This window comes from Rosa chinensis, chromosome 3, assembly GCF_002994745.2.
Source record: "Rosa chinensis cultivar Old Blush chromosome 3, RchiOBHm-V2, whole genome shotgun sequence".
NCBI lineage: Eukaryota > Viridiplantae > Streptophyta > Magnoliopsida > Rosales > Rosaceae > Rosa > Rosa chinensis.
In genome coordinates this window covers 40,086,314-40,106,693 of record NC_037090.1, presented here as the reverse complement: position 1 = coordinate 40,106,693, position 20,380 = coordinate 40,086,314, and the positions used below count along the sequence as shown (strand labels likewise).

The window sequence follows — 20,380 nt, the reverse complement described above, 5'->3', positions numbered from 1 at the left end:
AATGTAGCTCAATTTTGGATAAATGAATATTTTCTCTATAATTTTGAGATACGTAGTTTTAAATAAGTATTTTAAAAAAAAAACTTTAAATATCAAAATTGAACCAGAAAGAAGTAAACAAAACTTAACCTAGAGTTAATGTAGCTCAATTTTAGGTAAATGAATATTTTCTCTAAAATTTTGAGATACGCAGCTTTAAATAAGTATTTGAAAAAAAAAAAAAACTGTAAATATCAAAATTGAACTAGAAAGAAGAAAACAAAACTTAACCAATATTAAATTAGTTCTATTTCGATTTTGAAAAGAAATAAACCTAACACCACCAAATTCAACCACAGATTAGTGTCGATCTGATTTGATAATTGAGAGAAATTTAAGGGGTACGTAGGCCATGAGACTGTTTAAAGAAATTGTTTAATGGTGTTTATTATCTTATAGGCTTCACTTGTTCATAGTATTCTCTTGAAAATGATATTCCCTCTCACACCATTGCATGATTTTAGAACCCTAGCTTACGTGTCTTAACCCCAAATTGAAGTTTAAATAGATGAGTAAACAAATGTGCAATGACAGCTGAAGCGGCAACCTCGGGCTTCAAGCGTGTGCCCAATGGCTACACCCTACTGCTTCTGGTTTAGTTACTGCGTAGCTCTTTTGTTTAATAACATATGGTAGCACAGTGCTCCCACGGCTCTGTTTTAATTAAACTAGTGGCCGGAAGCAAATAAAATAATTTTTAGATATGTTCCTAAAAATATCCCAATTATTGCGACCTCCAATATCCCCCTTATCTCTTCCGCACGTAGCCATTGCTGTTCCTTCATTCGACCTCCCAACCAACTCCTCTCTTCTACTCGTCAGAAGAATAAAAAACAATAAAGCAAAGAGGATAAAACCCTATTGATGTAAACTTCACTCACTAGTGTTCAATTTTTTCTTGCTCACAGTCAAACATCAAAGAAAAGATGAAGCGAAATCACCAAGTGAGTTGCGGCGGAGGTCAAAATGGTAGCAATACGTCCGTCTCGAATAGTAGCAAGGCCAAAATTTGGGAGGAGGAGCAAGAATCTGGAAGCATGGATGAGTTATTGGCCGTTTTGGGCTATAAAGTCAGGTCCGATGACATGGCCGATGTGGCCGAGAAGCTTGAACAGCTTGAGATGGTCATGGGTTCAGCTCAACAAGATGGGATTTCACAGCTTTCCGATACAGTTCATTACAACCCATCCGATCTCTCCGGCTGGCTCCAGACCATGCTCATGGAACTCAACCCAATTGACGACGACTTGTCAAACTCTCAGCAGCAGAAGCAGAAGCAGAAACAGAAGCAGAAGCAGATTGAGACCCAATCTCGGGTCATTTACGATGACAACTCCGAGTACGATCTCAGAGCCATTCCTGGTATTGCAGCCTACCCACAATCCCAATTGCAAACCGAGACTGAAATCAATAGCAAACGGTTGAAAACCTCAACTGGTTCGGCATCATCATCTTCTTCTTCGGTTGAGCCTCGGCCGCTCGTTGTGGTTGATGCACAGGATACAGGGGTGAGATTGGTGCACACACTCTTGGCCTGTGCCGAGGCTGTTCAGCAAGACAACTTGAAGGTGGCCGACGCGCTCGTCAAGCAAGTAGGCACACTCGCCGTCTCCCAGACCGGCGCTATGAGAAAGGTCGCCACTTACTTTGCAGAAGCCCTTGCTCGACGTATTTACAGAGTCTACCCTCAAGAGGATTCTCTCGTTTCTTCCTACTCGGATATTCTTCAGATGCACTTCTACGAGACCTGCCCTTACCTCAAATTTGCCCACTTCACTGCCAATCAAGCTATTCTCGAAGCATTCGCCACCGCAACCAGCGTACACGTCGTCGATTTCGGGCTGAAGCAAGGGATGCAATGGCCGGCTCTGATGCAAGCGCTCGCATTGAGGCCTGGTGGGCCGCCGGTGTTTCGGCTTACGGGTGTTGGGCCGCCGCAGCCGGACAACACAGACGCCCTGCAGCAAGTGGGTTGGAAATTGGCCCAATTCGCGGATACCATGGGCGTCGAGTTCGAGTTTCGAGGTTTGGTCGCAAACAGTTTGGCTGATCTGGAGCCCTCAATGCTCCACGTCCGTCCGCCGGAAGTAGAGACCTTGGCGGTCAACTCTGTTTTCGAGCTCCACTGCCTGTTGGCGCGACCGGGGGCGATAGAGAAAGTCATGGCTTCAATCAAAGCCATGAATCCCAAGATTGTTACGATGGTGGAGCAGGAGGCGAATCATAACGGCCCGGTTTTTCTGGACCGGTTCAACGAGTCATTGCATTATTACTCCAGCTTATTTGACTCGTTGGAGGGTTCGTCTGGGTCGAGTGAAGACCTGGTCATGTCGGAGGTGTACCTGGGAAGGCAGATATGCAACGTGGTGGCATGTGATGGTGGGGACAGAGTGGAGCGCCATGAGACCCTGACGCAGTGGCGGAACCGGTTGAGCCGAGCCGGGTTCGAACCGGTTCATCTGGGATCCAACGTGTTCAAGCAGGCGAAGACGTTGCTGGCGCTTTACGCCGGCGGAGGTGGGTATCAGGTGGAGGAGAACAATGGGTCTCTCATGCTTGGGTGGCACACACGGCCTCTCATCGCCACCTCGGCTTGGCAACTGGCGAGTCCGACTCAGTGAGTCGACTCAGTTGATGATTGATGGTGACCATTGGACAGTGAGTGGGCCTCTGTTGGGTCAGGGGACTGTGAAAGAGGGTGAAACCAAATCCACATTAGTAATATTGTTGTGTTTTTACCCCTTCATTTTAAGCTTTAGTTGAGCTGTAAAATTTCTAGTGGTCTAGATTTAGTATGCTTTTACTACACAGTAGTGTCTACTACTGGGCCCTTGTTGCCTTCTTGCACAGTGCAATTTCAATTTCTAGAAGAAGACTTGATAGTGAGAATGTGTAGCTATCCGAGTTTCTGTAATACATGATGTGATGCATTGATTCAATTTGAATTAGTGAGGTTTGACACTGTCAGTGTGGACTCGGTTAATAATGAATACTGAAGATTCTAAAATAGCAATGTGGCGTGCATATGCTTCATGCATCACCTTCCCAAAGCAAAGTCTTGGCGACCATGGGAGTTCATAAAATAAGAAGATTGTAATGAGGAAATTGTTTCATTTATGCTATGTTCTAATACGTGCAAGTTTTGGGGATCTAGTTTTAGAGAAAAACACCAAAGGGTGCTTCGGGAGTCACAATGAAGCTTTGCGCAGAACAAGAGAACAAGCTTACAAGCATATTTAACATTGTTCTTAGCAAAGGAGTGCACAACGGCGGCTCGTCACGATGAAGAGTTTGCCGGGTATTATTAAGAACAAGGATATTATGGAAAACTTGTTGCGTGCACTTAGAAATATTAAAAAAAAAATATTAGAAGTTTTACTTCATATAAAAGAATTGTTTGGTTATACTAAGATTTTAGTTGAGTAAGGAAGAAAAAAAAAAAAAAAAACCCTACTTCTCTCTAGTGCAACAGCTTCTATCCTAGTCTTCTTCCCTAGTGTTTTAAAAACGCTCGTCCAGCTTTTCAAAAACACCCGTCCGGCGGTGACCCAACGTCACTGCCGCGTTGACGTTGCGGTGATGCCGGACGGGTGGTGGTTTATAGAGCTCAGCGGTGGTTCTTGGGTTTCTGGACGAGGAATAAACTAACATTGGTTGGCCAGTTTCATCCCTTTTCGATCCTCGTTTGGCGGCATAGATGGTTGCGACAGTGTTCTGGGGATTGTAGTTGGAGGTTGTGGAGGTGTCGTTGACATCCGGTAGACGGCAGGGTGTGTTGGGTATCCCATACCCGATTGGCTCGAGCCTGATGGGCATCCAAACTCGTTTGCTTCGATGGTGGTGGCGATGGAGGTGGTGTTCCTTGGAAGGGCAGCGATGGGGGCCATGTTTAGGGTTTATGGTTCTCTAGCATACATGCTGCATGGGGTGGGGATGGGTTTGGGCCGGGTTGGCCTTGTTGGGCTTCAACCTTGGGCTAGATTCTCCTTTGGACCATGATTGAGCTGTTGTTTGGCCCAACAAATCTTATTTTTCTAGCTTTTTCTCTTGGTCTTTTCTGGTAGATCTAGTGGGCTTTATCTCGTTTTAGTTTTGGTTTTTTTGCCTGCAATTGGATTTGGGTCTTTGTCAACTTAATTTTTAATTTCTCTAGTTGTACACCAATTGAGGTCTCTAGGCGACTAAATTTACTATGAAGAAGTTTTAGGTTGTGAAGGTTTGGGTCCTGTTATTTTTAGGCTCGAATAATTGTGCTAATTTTGTCTGTAATGAGGGTTACTGGTCAATTTATTTGGCAACTTGTGCCATTTAGGCTATTGGTATGAGACAACAATTGATGTAAAATATATTCTGACTATGAATAAGTAATAAAATAATCTATTCTCTCAAAAAAAAAAAAAAATTTGTTGAGTACATTTAAAAACACCGAAATAAAAACATTTCTGTTTTAGAGAAACTGAAATTGAGAGAAATTCGCTGTGTATTCTCATTGATAATATGGGCCTCTTTATATAGAGGATTACAATGCATAGAATCTCAATCATACAAGGAAAGTAATTCTACATTGATTAGGATTCTAGATCCTTCTAATTAAATCCTATTACCACTAGGTCAAGTAACCTAGAGTTTGGGCTAAACACAAATTAGGTTTTCCTTAAACACTCCCCTTTGTGTTGCCCAAACGCGGTGCTTCTCTCGTTGCCTCGTTAAAAACCTTGCCGAGTAACAAAAACCCAGTGGGACAAAAATAACCTCGGTCGAAGGGGAAAAAGAGCACAACACACCCTTCACGTTTCGAGGTGAACATGTAGACATCTCCCCCTGATGTCTGCGCCTCCCCCTGATGACTACGATCATGGGAGTTTAGATAATTTCCACAAACCAATTCTTGCCACATGTTTCTCGAACGTGGATTTAGGCAATGACTTAGTAAACAAGTCTGCCTCACTGTCCTCAGATCGAACCTAGTTCACTTTGATCTCGAGGAGTGTCTGTTGTTACTGATTATGCTTGGTGTTGTCGCCTTTGATGTAGCCTTGCCTCATTCGTTCAAAACAAGTAGCATTACCCTAAATGCTCGTAGGCTCATCTGTGGTAGACTTCAAACCACAATTGTTCGAACATGCGTAATTATGGATCCAATCCATATACATTCACGAACCACTTCGTGAAGAGCAATGATCTCTGCATTGTTAGAAGATATAGCGACTAGGGTCTATTCTGTCGACCTCCAAGATGTCACGGTATTTTCCCATGGTGAACACTTAACCGGATTGGGAATGACCATTGTGTGGGTCAGAGAGATACCCAACATCAGCAAAACCTTCCAAAACACATGTCGTTTTAGGATGGGGATAGAGAACGCAGGCCAGCGTTGGCGGCGTTTCTGGTGTGTGATGGGTCCGAATCCATCATCTCTTTGTAGGGATAGAACAAGCCCATATCATTCATACATCTCAAGTATCGAAAGATATCTTTTACACCAATCCAATGGCGTCGCGTTGGCGCAGATTTATATCTAGCTAACAAGTTCACAACATATGAGATGTCCGGTCTTGTGCATTGGGATAAGTACAATAATGCGCCTATTGTACTAAGTAAGGCACTTCTGCCTCTAGCACATCTTCATCATCATCCTTTCGACGAAGAGGATTCTTTTCAGGATCAAGACTATGGACGATCATGGGGGTGCTTGAAGGCTTGACCTTGTCAAAATGCCTAAGCATCTATCGACACGATGCTCAAGTTCTAAACCGAGATATAATCGTGTTCTCCCAAAATCCTTCATCTCAAACTACGGGATTTCAAGTGTTCAGCAGTTTCCCTTAACTCTTTAAGGGCTTCTAATGAAGATCATGTCTAACATGAACCGCGATAGAATCCGAAACTTGTTATAGAAACGCGTGGGCATATCCCTTCCCAATCAAGTAGTCACTTTAGTGAGCGTTTCGACCTTATTGTAAACGCGCTCCGTGGTCTAAAACCTCTTGACTTGGGTAAATAAAGTTCGCCATGAACCTTCATGTATATTCCGTATCTAGATCCCTATAGAGATACGTAGTGACCACATTTGTAAGCTGCATGTTCAGTTATTTGGAAACTACCAAACTGACAGGGTAATGGAGTGCAATGACATCCATTACGAGAGAATATGTCTCATCGTAGTCGATTCCAGGGTGTTTTGTGAGAAGCCTTGCGCCATAAGGCGAGATTACTATCTCTTTTTCTCACTACGCTTTCTAACGAAGACCCATTAGTCAACAGGTTCTATGTTAGGAGGTGTTGACATCTCTAGCTTGAAAACCTTCCTCTTCGTTAGAGAATCCATCTTAACCTGGATCGCATCTTTCCATTTAGGCCAAATTTCTCTCTACGTTGGCACTCATTCATCAACGGAGCGTGGTTCGATATCATCTAACTCAAAAACTCATGCGCAACAAATTACGCAACTACATCATCAATTCTGATGGAGTTCTATCCCACGTCTCATGTACACTAGTGTAAGTTTCATAGAGCTCTATATTCTCAGGAATAGGTTCTGACGTTGAGGCGTCCCCCAACGATAACCATAACCCGGAAGATTCTCATAAGACGGATTTTGAGTCTTGATGATCAAATGATTGGAATGTGCCAAAGTATCCTTCGAACCCACGGGCATCTCCACACATTCTAGCTGGGGCCATGGCCTGTAATGCCAGAGTGCCACTCTCATTGGCGTTGGCGCCATGCCTACCTCCGTGTAGGGTGGCACTACATCCTCTCGTAGGGACGTCCTTCCTTGCAGGCATGTTTGCAGCATATTTGTGTGATCTCGTCACTTTAACAGGGATCAAGATGAGACATAGTGGGGACAGACTACGACAATTCCTGTCGTTCATGTTGAACATTCGTGTTCTTATCTCCCCCTAACGACGGGAAGACTATCTCATCAAAGTGACATCCGCAAATCTAGCGGTAAGAAGATTGCCTAGCAAGGGCATTTAAGTGGCGGACGATTGTTGGAAGCTCAAATCCAACGTAGTTGCCCATTCGTCTGTAAGGACCCATCACAGAGCGCTGTGGCGGCGCAATTGGCACCTAAATGGCTCACTCAAATGTGCGGAAGTACAAAAGACGTGTACCCAGTCACTAGCTGTAACGCAAAGGTACATTGAGTGGCGGTAGGTCGTAAATGAATTAGCATGGCTGCATGCGATATCGCATCACCCCAAGCGGATGTAAGGAGATTGGTGCGCATTACCAATGTTCGGACTACCATCGTAGTCGTTTCCGCGAGACCAATTGGGTGTGTACATGGGAATGTGATGTCCAACATCAAGCCCATTGCAATATCCATCGAAAGTCTTCGATGTAAACTCACTAGCATAGTCAAATCCAATTGACTGAATAGGATGATTTGGGGAGTGAGCCCATTGTCATATGATATGTGCTAGGAGTCTAGCATAAGTAGCATTTATAGGTGGACAATGGCACAACACGTGACCAGTGTGTTTGCGTGTCAACCAACATCATGAAATATTTAAGCGTCCGCGAGTTGGTTGAATCAATCCACAAAATCCCTATGGATTCTTTGTAAGAACAGAATGAGTATTGTCATATCCTTTGCATAGAACGGTCTCAGTCCTAATTTCCCTAAGGAACGGGCTTAGTAAAACGAGCGAGAGGCTTTAGAAGCAACCAATGAGAATTTTGGTTAGGCCTGAGCGTCTGAAACACTATTTTGAAGCAAGTTGGTGATTGCAGCATCACCTAGGGCGCCATCACCATAATGGACGCCATTCATGGAGTCATGGATAGGGACTACGCCAGCCCTAGGCTGGTGGTGGACGGAGGCGGTGCCCTAGGCAGCAACGTCGGTCACACTTAATCAAAGAATCAACTTTTGATTCATGCTTCATTTCGCTCGAGAGAAAAGATGTCCGTGTGCAGTCTTTTTGTAGACGGATCATCATATCATGACTAGGATGATCTATCCTATCGTGACAAACCCAATATGTGTCTAAATCCAAGAGATCTTCTCTCATAACTTTATTAGATTTAATAGCTCGAATAGTGACATAAAGTCCACTAGAGAGACACATAAACTTCTCTAAGATGCATCTTTGTTCGCAATCATTAGAGGTAATGCAAAGGAACTCATTTCCGTTCTCTACATGCATTTTCTCATGGAATTCGTTGGCTATTCATAGGGTACTATTTGCCCTAAGAGCGTAGAGAGTTTCTGTGACAGCTGTAATCAAGGTGCCATTTGGCAAGTGGAACTTGGGCTATTCCATGTCCTTGAATTAATACTGATGGCCCAGCCATCGTAGTCACAAAGTCATATGCTCAGAATCAAAATTGAGTCATAATGAAAAGAACTCGAAATTTTATTCATAAGCCAACGGAAGACATCATTGTTTCTAGATCAAAGAAAATCTAATCCAATAAAAAGTAATATGGCAATCGCCTACATCTCTTGGAAAATAAAAAGACTTAATCAAAATCGCCAATTTCTGGGTCTTGATCCTTGTAGTCTTCCACCCTTAGATCTAGATCAGCATCTTGATCATCTTGTGCCATGTAATTTGCTTCCCTTGCTTCACGATACGTCTTGTATGCGTTTGCAACATTCTGGGGTGCGGTACATGTTTTGGCCCAATGTTCAGTTGATCCACATCGAAAACAAACATCATTATGGTCAGGCTCCCTTGATCGAGGCGCCATTGGGGCACGATTTGGACGACCTATCCTCTTGGTGGCGTTACCACCATGGTCGGAGGCTCCGCCTCTCTCTCTCTTCACACGTTGACCTCCACGGTTCCATGCACGCCTCTCTTGGCGATTTCCTTCCTCTTTAGGGCGAACATATGGACCAGAATGTCCAGAATTGTCCCTATCCTTAGGGTTTCGCTCCTTGCGTCCTCCATTAGGGACGCGACTATAGTTAGACTCCGGAATAGGCTTAGTTCCCACGGGTCTAGCATTATAGTTCTTCACAAGGATATTGTCATGCTTTTCAGCTACATTCATGGCGCCAATGAGCTCATGAAACCTTGTGATACGTCCTGCATTTACATCAATCCGATAATTCTTTGAAATCATCAGTGCAGAGACGGGGAAGGTAGAGAGAGTCTTCTCGATCAACATCGTATTAGTTATGGCTTGGCCACAAAACTCCATCAGAGACTTGATATGAAGAGCTTCCGAGTTATAATCAAGCACAGACTTGAAATCACAAAAGTGGAGGCTATGCCATCGCACTTCTAAATCAGGAAGCAGGGAGTCACGAACGTTGCCAAATCGCTGCTCAAGTTCTACCCATAGCTTTCTTGGGTCTTCCTCATTGAGGTATTCATTTTGGAGCGCGTCATTCATGTGCCTTGTCATGAGAATTATGGCTTTAGCTTGTTTTGCTTCGAAAGCAGTAGCTTGCTCAATGGAGAGCACGTTCTGACCAGGCTCTTGGATGGCTCCCAGAAGTCCATCAGCCTTAAGATGTTGGCGCACATCTCGGACCCACCTATGGTATCCTGCGCCAGTTGTTTCTAGTGGAACGAAGTTCAACTTGTTCAGGTTACTCATCCTGAAAAACAACACAAGATTAGGGTTAGTTTCGGAGCGAAAAGGCTACCACGAAAAACTATTAAATTTCTGAGCGTAGTCTCTTCCAAGAAATTAGCGATTTTCTGAGCGTAGTCGCTTCCAAGAAAATCCTATTCCAAGAGGGGTTTTGGATTAGATCGAAACAACGATGTATGTGGTCGATCGTTTTCTTCTCAACAAACTTTAAGTTTGGAGGACTCTACAAGCTTCAAGCTTGGAGTGAGCACGAACCCTCACAGTTCGGCTTTTGGTCTCCCCTATAAAGAAGAAAAGGGGGGTAGAAGAAGGGATATTGGAAGTCCCCGAGAAAAGAAGAAGAAATAGAAATAAAACTTCAAAAACGAGAACTTTTAGAAAATTTTACCTTAAAAGATGGTCGGAAAAGTCGTCGCGCGGAAGTTACTGTAGCTGACCGGAAAAGTGGCCGGAAAGCGTTGATCGGCCGTTGACTGGAGGGTTGACCGGTCGTTGACTGGGGTGCTGATGTGGCAATCGGAGCTGACGTGGCAGATCAGTTGCTGACGCGGCAGGACTGACTGGGCGCTGACGTGGCAGATATCTTGGTGGCTAGCGGCTTGGCTTTCTCGTGGGCTTCGTTGGGCCTGCTGGCGGGCTTGGGCTGCACAGGTTCTTCCCCTCTTTTTTTTTTTTTTTTCTTTTTGCCAGTTCAGATCTGGTGAGCTCAGGTGGTCGGTTCAGTCGAATTTAGGCCGGTTCAGGTGATGAATTTTCTTCTCCGGTGATCTGGGGTCCGGCTATAGCTGCTGGTGAAGTTTGGTAGCAGTTGGCTGGGAGGAAAGCATCGAACCGGGCAGAGGGACTTTCGATACTTCCGGTGGCCGGTTCGGTGGTTTTCCAGCCTGTTCTTGGGGTGGGGCCGCCGGTTCTGGATTCCTGAAGTTGGGATCTTCAAGGTGGGCGGCGGTGGTTTCTGGGATTTGTAGGCTACGAATTTAGGATTTCAGGGTTAGAGCTTCGTGCTGATAACGTGTTTTAGAGAAACTGAAATTGAGAGAAATTCGCTGTGTATTCTCATTGATAATAGGGGCCTCTTTATATAGAGGATTACAATGCATAGAATCTCAATCATACAAGGAAAGTAATTCTACATTGATTAGGATTCTAGATCCTTCTAATTAAATCCTATTATCACTAGGTCAAGTAACCTAGAGTTTGGGCTAAACACAAATTAGGTTTTCCTTGAACAATTTCAAATTTATATCTAAATATATGTTGGAGCTGTGAGTCGTGAACATATTTTTTGTTCAGGTTTTGTAGCCCTTCTCATTTTTAGCTATTAATTGTCTTCTTCGACCCTCCCACGTAACTATTTGTTTTTCTTCCTTTGAATTGAGCGATGCCGCTACGTCAATTTAGTTCGGACCGTTTGTTTTCTAATTGTTGTTGAGGTTTGCAACCTTAGGCCTGTTATGTACTTTGAGGCATGCATTTTTGTAGCTTTGTTGAAATTCTAGGACTTGAAATGACGTTTTTAATCAAATTTTTTTATCTTGCTAAAAGTTTTGACTTTTTTTTTTTCGGTCGTCAATTTGGTTTTTCAACTCAAATTAATTGACCCTTGATTCACAGGGTGGGGTTGAAAAACTCAATTATATATCTTAATCTACATGACCACAAATTAATTGGATCAAGGGTCAATGTCTGTGATCTGTAGCAGACAATTTTATGGTGTGTGAGGCCATGATATTGACTAGTGGTTCCGCTGATTTTGACAACCTTCATCATACAAGCACCATGTCGACTTCTTTTGAAAAACACAGGGCCCTTGAAGCATCAAAGCTTTCTTTCCAGCTCCTACTTGTCAAGTGCAAGTCCTTTCGACACAGCTACTCTATATTAGTCTTTATCTTTCCGGTGCATGACCAAAATGGTTTCTCCACTACTGATGAAGATCACGACCGAAGCTGGGAGATTTCAGTCCAATACAGAAGAACTAATTTGCTTGATCAATATTCTCCATTCTCCATTAGCTATAGTCCCATTGTCAAGCAGCTCAAGCTTGATCAATCATATCACAAAAGCACCTACCAGAAAAAGAACTAAGGAAAAGAAAGGAAAAAAAAAATTCAGCAAGACTCTTGGTCCATTATATAAAGAGGCTTAGGCATTGGACTAATGCACATGTACGATATTGTTGAGGAGATTTAATGGTGGTTCTATTTAGATCTCCTGAATTGATATATGAACATCCTTATTATTTGGTAATTTTATTAAATTCTATTTTACTCTTGAAAAAAAAAAAACCTGTGAATTATCACTTGAGGAGAGAGAGAGAGAGAGAGAGAGAGAGAGAGAGGCACACAGAGAACATGTTTTAGTCTCAGACTCATAGTCTTAATGTAGAAGTATAAACGAAAAGGGAACATCACTTTTATGGCCGGAGGTTGTGTGGCGTGCCGATTGATTAAGAACATGTTATTGTCATCTAATTACTGAACCAATTAAAATCAGGTTCTTCTCTTTAGGCTATATATTGATGACAATTTTGGCTTGATGGTTGGTTGATTAGATGGTAGAACCAAGTTTAATCTAGTCCTGATGAAAGGGATGACATAAAAATCCACGGGTATGGGTATCCACGGTTACCCGTTTTATTTGGGTAAAAAGATTCGGGTATTTGTAGCGGTAAATTACCCACGAGTAAATGGGTATACCCGTAGGTACCCATACCCATATAACTTATTAAACTGTTTTTTTTGTTTTTTTTTTCTTTTTTGTTTATCAAAAGTTATTAAGCTATATTCTTACACTTTTTTTTTTTTTACAATTTTCAATCAAAATTAAGTTTATGATTAAAAAAAAAGATGAAAAAGGAAAAAAAAAGAAAAAAAAGAAACTTTTTCAGATCTAAATCCCAGATCTTCATCTTCTCAAAATCCCAGATCTTCATTCATTCCTCCTTTAATTTCATATAGAGCTCCAGATCTTCGTTGTTCATGGACAACTCTCTTTCTTCCTCCTTTGGTTTCAAATTGAGCTCCCGATCTTCGTCGTCTACAGCTTCGACGCCATTAACGTCACAGAGAATACGCCGGTGGCTCTCGGTGCGACGGGAGTGGCGGCGGTGGTGGCTGAGTCCTACGCGCGCATCTTCTCACGAACTCAGTGGCCACTGGCAAGGTGTACCCTCTAGAATCGGAGACGAGGATGTGAGAGGAGTGCATGAGTGGTGATGTAGCGAGAGCCATCTGATCAATCACATATGATAAATAATTGAAGGAATTGATTTCAGTATTCCCACAATCCCAGTGTAAGAGTAAATGTTTTTTTTTTTTTTCTTTTTTCTGTTCTTAGAGATGCTTTTCTCAGCAAAAAAAAAAAAAAAGCAAACAGATGGGTAGTTGGGTACCCATTTACCCGATGGGTGAGTATGGAAATACCCGCGAAAAAAAAAAGACTGGGTATGGGTATCATGGGTATTACCCATTTTGGTTGCTGGGTGGGTATATTACCCGCGGGTATTACCCAATGGAAAAAATGCCAACTTGACAGTGATGATTTCTCATCCACAAAAACAGAGTCGTTAATATTTCAATGAGTACAGGTTATTGAAATTTTCATTTGATTTCTATTTGATTCTTGGTCCAGACCAATTGAATGTTCAAAGGACATGAGTTTGACTTGTTTTCTAGAATGAACATAAAAAGATGAGGATGAAAAATAAAAATATATTAAGGAAGGTGTAGATATAAATTATGGAGAGATTTTATATACACATCCCACTTTTCTAAATGCACATCCTATCTTTTTGTAAAATTTCTAATTCTTATTTTATTCCTAGTTCTAATTAGAATAATTAGGAAAAAAAAAAAAAACAAACTCCCCAACACCTCTGATCTACAGGTGGAAATTTCAAGCAAGGGCCTGAAGCTTCCTCCTTATCACCAAGGGACCAAGCAGCTACTAGCCTACTACAAGGTATTACTTTTCAATCAAAAATTGAGTTTATTTAGCACTTGGGTAACTTGGAGTTTAGAGCAAGTTCACCCGTAGTCAAGAAATGTCAGGGTCGAAAAGTCAAGGTGTCAACCAGTCAAGTAACTGTTCATTGCCATTGGACATGGGTTTCCACCCGTTCTGTTTCTTGACCAGTCAATATTGTTCATTTTTCACTGTTCATCATTTTTAACTGTTCATTGATGTGAGCCTCAGAAAAATGTATTGAGCTTATTGGAGATCGTACGAGAAATTATTTAACGATCTCGACAAATGTCAAAGTGCTCGAGAATATTTTCAGAAATTTTCACAGGGTGAGATCCTCAATGTAAGAGTTGGATAATAAAGTACACGTCACGACGAGTTCGTGAAAATTTTCAGAGAATTATTCAGATCACCGGGCTATTTTTTGTGGTTGTCCGAACTTTTGGAATTTTGGGAAATTAATTTAAGAAAGAGAAACAGGTGGCGCGATCCTATCCATCCACCTTTTCTCACCGATTGATCCTAGCCGTCAATCATTAATGGGACACATCTATTTAAAGTGGTGAGCTGTGTGAAGAGACAGGAAAATTCGAGAGAGAGAGAGAGCTCGGTGCTCTCTGACCCGAGACGCAGCGAGACCCGGCCGGAAACCAGACCGGAAATCACTCCTCCGGCCACACCACGGCTGCGCGCGGACACCATCGTCTTCGTCTTGCTGTCGCCAGCAACCCCTTTCCCTTGGATCATCCATGCACTGAACGGAAACGGAGAATCGACAGCGAGAAGCAACGATTGCTCCGGCTGTTCTGTGGTGTTTTCCGGCGACTCCGGTCACTGATTTGCTTGCATGTGGTATGGAAATTCATCCCCTCGTCATGCTCTACACGTTTGTGTAATTAGTTTTTCAATTCGATCGAGTTTTGACGAATGTGTTTTGGGTTCTTTCTGTCTCCGTTACGGTTCCTCGTTGCCGGCGACTTCTTCGGCTTTCTAGGCTTCGCTTCTTACTCGAACGTAGCTCTAGACGAGAAATTGTGAAGCTTTCTAATGCTGACGTCACCCACATTCAGGGGTGGGCCGAGCTGGCAGATGGGTTGGCTGGGCAAGAAAAATGTCAAGCCTTTGGCTTTTTTCTTGGCTTCGGTCAAGAAAGTCAGGATTTTGCCTGGTCAAGAAGCTACCAGTGGAGCTGCGTTTTTCTCCTCCATGGTCACCACCTCAGCTTTTCCTAGCTGGTGACTGGTCAAGAAGCAACCGATGGACTTGCTCTTATAGTCAAAATGTTTCACTCCAAGCAACTATTGAGTTTTTGTTTTTTTTTTAATCAAAATAAGAACTTCATTAAATAACGAAGATTACAATGAGAATGGTAACAAGAGCTTCAAAACGAATCTCCGCCCACTTTAGACTTCACTATTGAAGTCCATACTGACACACTGCTGAAGCTAACTAGGCCCCGACTCCAAACATAAAAGAGGTTGACTTAAACTTAACGCTTCCTTTGCAAGTCGATGTGCAACCTTGTTGTAATCGCGCCTCACAAATCGCCAACTACAACTAATAAAAGACTTAACTAAATGCTTGACTTCATCTAAAATATGGCCTTCCAAACAGAGATCCTCACTATCATCATGTAAGGTGTTTAACACTATCAGGGCGTCACCTTCTATTTCCAACTTTGTAAAACCAACGTGCAAAGCAAACTTGAGACCATGCAGCAGTGCTAATGATTCCACTGCTCTTGGGGATAAATTACCAACCTGAGCTATCGCCAAAGCCCCTCTCAACCTACCCTGCTGATCTCGAAATACTGCTCCCACACCACACACTCCTTTTTTTCACATCAGTTGCACCATCAAAATTCAATTTTAAACAGTCCGTACCTGGAGGAGACCAAACTTGAGTGTTCGAAGGTGATGATGCAGCAGCACTGGCTGATTCAGAACCCACCGAGTTCGAGTGCATCATCCTTGTATTTGCCAACTCATATTGTATTTGCCACTCCCAAGCCGCAGCTATCAACTCTTCTGGCTTTAAGCATCTCTCATCATGGCGTTGCAGATTCCTATTTCGCCAGAGCCACCAGACAATATACCTAAAAGCTTCTAGGTCATTCCCTACTGCAATACTACTTACATTGAAAATAGATCCATCACCGAAGGCTCTTTCCATATCTTGCAAACTTCACTCAAGAAAGATAGCTTCCACACTCGTTTGGCATTGGGACAGTCCCAGAGCACATGAAGAGTAGATTCTACAGATGCCCCACACTGCCTACAAATTGTCTCAGTCGTAATTTTCCACTTCTGCAACACTACACCAATGGAATAAAATTATGCATAGCCCTCCAAAGAAGCAGCCTAATTTTATGTGGGACATTAAGCCCCCAGACCTTCTTCCAAATAGCGGAGACGTTAGATGAACTACTGCCAGCCATACTTGCGCCCTTCCTGGTTGCCAAATCTCGAGCCACCCAATACCTGGTCTTCACACTATAGCTACCAAACTTCATATAATGCCACATGAGTTTATCTGGAATTGTACGCAGGCCCATTGGTAGACTTAATATCATCTTAGCTTCATGTGAAAGGAAAAGAGATTGAATCAGAGGGACATTCCATGCTCCTGTTTCAGTGAACAAAGCTTCCACCTTGCACTCTGCCGATATAGAAAGAGGTGATACTACTTTAAACTTAGTGGGACATGGCAACCGCCTATCATATTTAATACTAACCCTCCTGCCATTGCCAATACGCCATCTTGTACCACAATCAATTTCTTGTTTTCCCTATAACAAACCTCCATATTGCCGAAGGAGTAGTCCCCAAAGAAGCATTCAAGAAACATGTAGATGGAAAGTATTTAGCTTGCAGAATATCATTGACTAGCGACCTTTTGCTCCAAAATATTCTCCATACTGTTGTTGCCAGCTGATATGCTAAAAGTAAGCGTGCAATTTAACCCTGTAAAATGTCATCGTTAGTATATGGTAAATAGGGATCGTTCAAGCTGGGGATTGAGGGTACACCTGTAATTGCATAAAAAAAATAAAGAATTAAATAAGTATAAAATATTATTTACAAAAATAAAACAAAGAATGAAGATATATGCAAGTTAACACAAATATGGGGGTTTTAGATCTTTAAATTAAAAAAATTAAAAGAAACAAAAATAAAAATGTAAAATACATATACAAGGGTGGAACACAAGGAACAAAGATCAAAACCACATCCATATGCAAGAAATCCAATTACAATTCATATAGTTGATTTTCTATGTCATGAGAAAGAAGTTGACTATGTGAAACGTTAGTAAGCAAACGATTTCTCATATTTTACGTTCCTTGAATAATTGATCTAAGTGAAAGCACCTAAATCAATCCTATTGAACATGCAATCATAGTCTAGAAAGCTAGCTACTCAAGAACACATTCAATGCATAAAGAACAAAGAAATGATGTCAACCAAAGTGCACAACCTAGTATGAAAAAGTTTATCTATTTGAAATCCTCCTCAATTGATTTCAACTTTTGTCCAAATTCTTTACTACTTATGAAATAGGTTCACAAAACTATTAGATGAATTTTTTACTTAAATCTAGCACCAATTACATGCATGTATCTTAAGTTGGCCATTGTTTCTATGTGAGAATACGGAACGAGAACTAAGTATGGATCATGATGGGGAGAGAGAGAGACACACACAAGCATGTATAGTGGTTCACCTTGCCCTTGAGGCAAGGCTACGTCCACTTAGAGAATTCACTATGAGTGAGGCCATGTAGCCTTTGTAGTATATAAGTATGGGGATCATGGATCCCATCCCTTTCCAAGAAGGGGAGGACTTCCTCTTATAGCTGAAGGAAGTCCCATCCTATTCTATATTTCCGATGTGGGACAATAATACACATATTTGCTTCCCTTGAAGCCTCTTGGAGAGCATGTGAGGGTGGCCTCCCGACTAGATACCGGCCGACCTCCACCATGGCAACGTAGCTCAGGTGTCGGTCTACCGGATGCATGCCATAGGCGGGGCTAGCCATGTCATGGGGCCCACCTATGAGGTCGTTACTTATGCTTGGCGGTATGTGGTATAAGTGATATCAACAGCCACCAAAGAACATAAACATGCAAAAGTTTTCTATAATTCAAAATCAATTAAGCAATCTCACATAAGTAACATAAAAATCAATATATAAAGAAATTTCAACTTTATTTCAAAACATAGAGACGGGTTTTAAACTTTGCCCTTAACGTCATGTTAACTAGAATTCATAACTCTACGAATCAAACAAAGGAAAACAAAAGAAAGTATGAAATACACCGTGAAAGATGAATGACAAAGCCTTGAGACGAAGAACTTGAAGATCCTTGAAAGCAAGCAATCTTCTAGGAACGACACAAGGGTGGATGGCAGCTAGGATCTTGATGTATTGCATGACTTCTTCTCCTCCTTGGTTGAGACGCAGAGCTTCTGAAGACTAGAGAATAGAGAGAATTTTTTTGATGTTGAAAAGAATGAAAGAACTGGTTGGTGAAGTGGTGTAAAACGTCCAAGGGGGTGGTGCTATATATAGGGAATGGCCAAGGCTTCATGAATCTTCTTTTAATTTCCTAGGAATTATATATTTGCTCTACACAGCTTCAACCAATCAAATAATTCCACATAAGCCAAGCTGTGTCATCCAACCAATCAAAAGCCTCCAAAATAAGTCCATAATCCTTCAAAATATATTATTGCCAAATTTTATAAGGATTTTTCTGATTTTTCTCTTCATTTTCGCCCAAAGAAATAGGAATGAATCTGGACTTGTTTTGGACATTTTCTTGTTGCACTCCCTTGAAATTCTCCTTCATTATCTGTAAAAGTCTCCCTTTGGCCATGATCATGTCTAGATACATTTATGATTTAATTGAGATGTCATTATCCAGATATATTCTTGAAATTCGGCCAAAATCAGTATATGTCTAATACGGACTCCAAATTTGATTTTTAACCATCTTTTCTTGTCAAAAATGACTCCCAATCCATATCACCTTTGTAGAGGACGTTTTGAGCTTGTTCTTGGGCTCTCCTAGTCCACCCAAGTATCCTAGTGTCATTAGGACTCCTCATTTTTCGCCATTTTCCTTTATTTTTCCGATCATGCTTCCTAGTTGACTCAGGAGTCTTTCTTTGCCAAAGTTTCCTATTTTGAACAGGATTTCTTGGCTGGACCAGGAAAACTTCATTTCTTCCCTTGTGCCTTGCCTATATCATTTTCAACGATCCCTTGCTTCTCATGTGCCTTTAAGCTCATTTCTTCTCCATTTGCTCCAAGGTACCTAAAAATAGAAACTTTATTAGAATTGATTTATTTAAGGAAATAACTAAGTAAAATATGACGAAATAACTATTAAAACATCGCATTAAAATGCTCCTATCACCAGCATAGCATGATTAAAAACTCTTAAGTCTCAAAACCCTAATCCTCTATCCTCCTTACGTCCACACAGCTTCTCCCAACTACACCAATGAATTCCCCTAGCACCACCGCCCTTCCCCCACCAAAACTGACTTACTTTTGACTGGAATTTCTTGCACACCCCCATTGACAATTGGAACCCACTCATTGAATAAGTGGGAATAGCTTGAGCCACATCTTTAATCAAAACAAGCTTCCCCGCTTTAGAGAGGAACTTCCCTTGCCAACCTTGTAAATGAACATCCAATCTCTCATTCATCTTTCTAAACATATCTTTCTTATTCCTGCCTATTGTTGTTGGGAGCCCAAGTATTTCTCATGGAAATCCACAACTGGTACATTAAAAATCTCCTGTATGTCAGTTTTCCTCTTATAAGAAACATTGGGACCAAAAGACAATGCCAATTTTTGGAAGTTAATACGCTGCCTTGCTGCATTTTCATATAACAATAGATATTGCTTTAAGTGGAGACAATCTTGGATCGTAGCATTCACAAACACGAGACTATCATCTGCAAATAATATGTGGGAGATAGATGGTGCAGAAGGAGCATCTCTAGCTCCATAAACCATCCCAACCTCATCCTCTCTAACAACTAAGCCAGATAAGCCTTTAGACACAAGAAGATATAGATATGGGGATAATGGATCGCCTTGGCGAATTCCTCTAGTTGGTTGAAATTCCCAACCAGTTGTCCTTTCTAAAGGATAGAAAAAGACACAAATTTAACACACCTTATCACTAAATTAATCCACACACCCACAAAACCCAACTTCTTCATGACTTCCTCCAAAAAACTCCATTCCAAACGATCATAAGCTTTGCTGATATCCAACTTAAGCACCAATTTTGGCTTTGGAGTAGACTTCTGAACACGAATTGTATGTATTGTTTCAAAAGTCACTATGCCATTGTCTTGAATATTCCTACTTGGAACAAAAGCAGTTTGGTTGCTAGAAATAATCTCAGGCAAATACTTCTTCAGTCTATTAGCCAAAGTCTTGGAAATCAATTTGTATACAATTGAACACACTCTTATTGGCCGAAATTCAGTAACATGCTTTGGAATGCTGATCTTTGGAATAAGAGAAATCAGGGTATGGTTGAAATCATCCATCTTCTTCCCATCATTTAAAACACCCAAGCAATAACGCAAATTGCATCTCCAACAATTGACCAGTAGGTTTTAAAAATAAAGCTGATATACCATTCAAACTTGGAGATTTTGTAGCACCCATATGTTTCAGAGCCACCTCCACTTCCCATCTCTCGGATTTTTGAAGCAGCTTGCAATTCACTTCGTCTGATACCTTCCTCGGAATGGTGTCAAGAACCAACTCCATATTTTTG

At 41.8% G+C, this 20,380-nt stretch overlaps 2 protein-coding genes across 2 annotated transcripts; one reads left to right on the top strand and one right to left on the bottom strand.

Annotated features, from left to right (window-relative positions):
• The first annotated feature begins 717 nt into the window (after positions 1 to 717).
• On the top strand, positions 718 to 3,006 carry LOC112192864 (DELLA protein GAI). Its single transcript, XM_024332768.2, has one exon. The coding sequence runs from the start codon at positions 966 to 968 to the stop codon at positions 2,658 to 2,660; it is 1,695 nt and encodes a 564-aa protein (XP_024188536.1). The 5' UTR covers positions 718 to 965; the 3' UTR covers positions 2,661 to 3,006.
• A 12,005-nt stretch (positions 3,007 to 15,011) lies between these two features.
• LOC112194577 lies at positions 15,012 to 16,325 on the bottom strand. Its single transcript, XM_024334799.1, has 5 exons — positions 16,301 to 16,325; positions 15,959 to 16,224; positions 15,703 to 15,872; positions 15,450 to 15,631; positions 15,012 to 15,397 (listed from the first exon to the last, which is right to left on the bottom strand). Exons 1-5 carry the CDS (start codon positions 16,323 to 16,325, stop codon positions 15,012 to 15,014), a joined length of 1,029 nt encoding a protein of 342 aa, XP_024190567.1.
• Between the last annotated feature and the right edge of the window lie 4,055 nt (positions 16,326 to 20,380).

Excerpts from the sequence above, each read along its gene's own strand:
- LOC112192864 (XM_024332768.2), top strand. The coding sequence starts at position 966 with ATGAAGCGAAATCACCAAGTGAGTTGCGGCGGAGGTCAAAATGGTAGC.
- LOC112194577 (XM_024334799.1), bottom strand. The coding sequence starts at position 16,325 with ATGGCGTATTGGCAATGGCAGGAGG. Across the intron at positions 16,225-16,300 it reads GTATTGGCAATGGCAGGAGG|AGTGCAAGGTGGAAGCTTTG; the intron begins GTTAGTATTAAA and ends CTATATCGGCAG. Across the intron at positions 15,632-15,702 it reads GTGATGGATCTATTTTCAAT|GAATCTGCAACGCCATGATG; the intron begins GTAAGTAGTATT and ends CTGGCGAAATAG.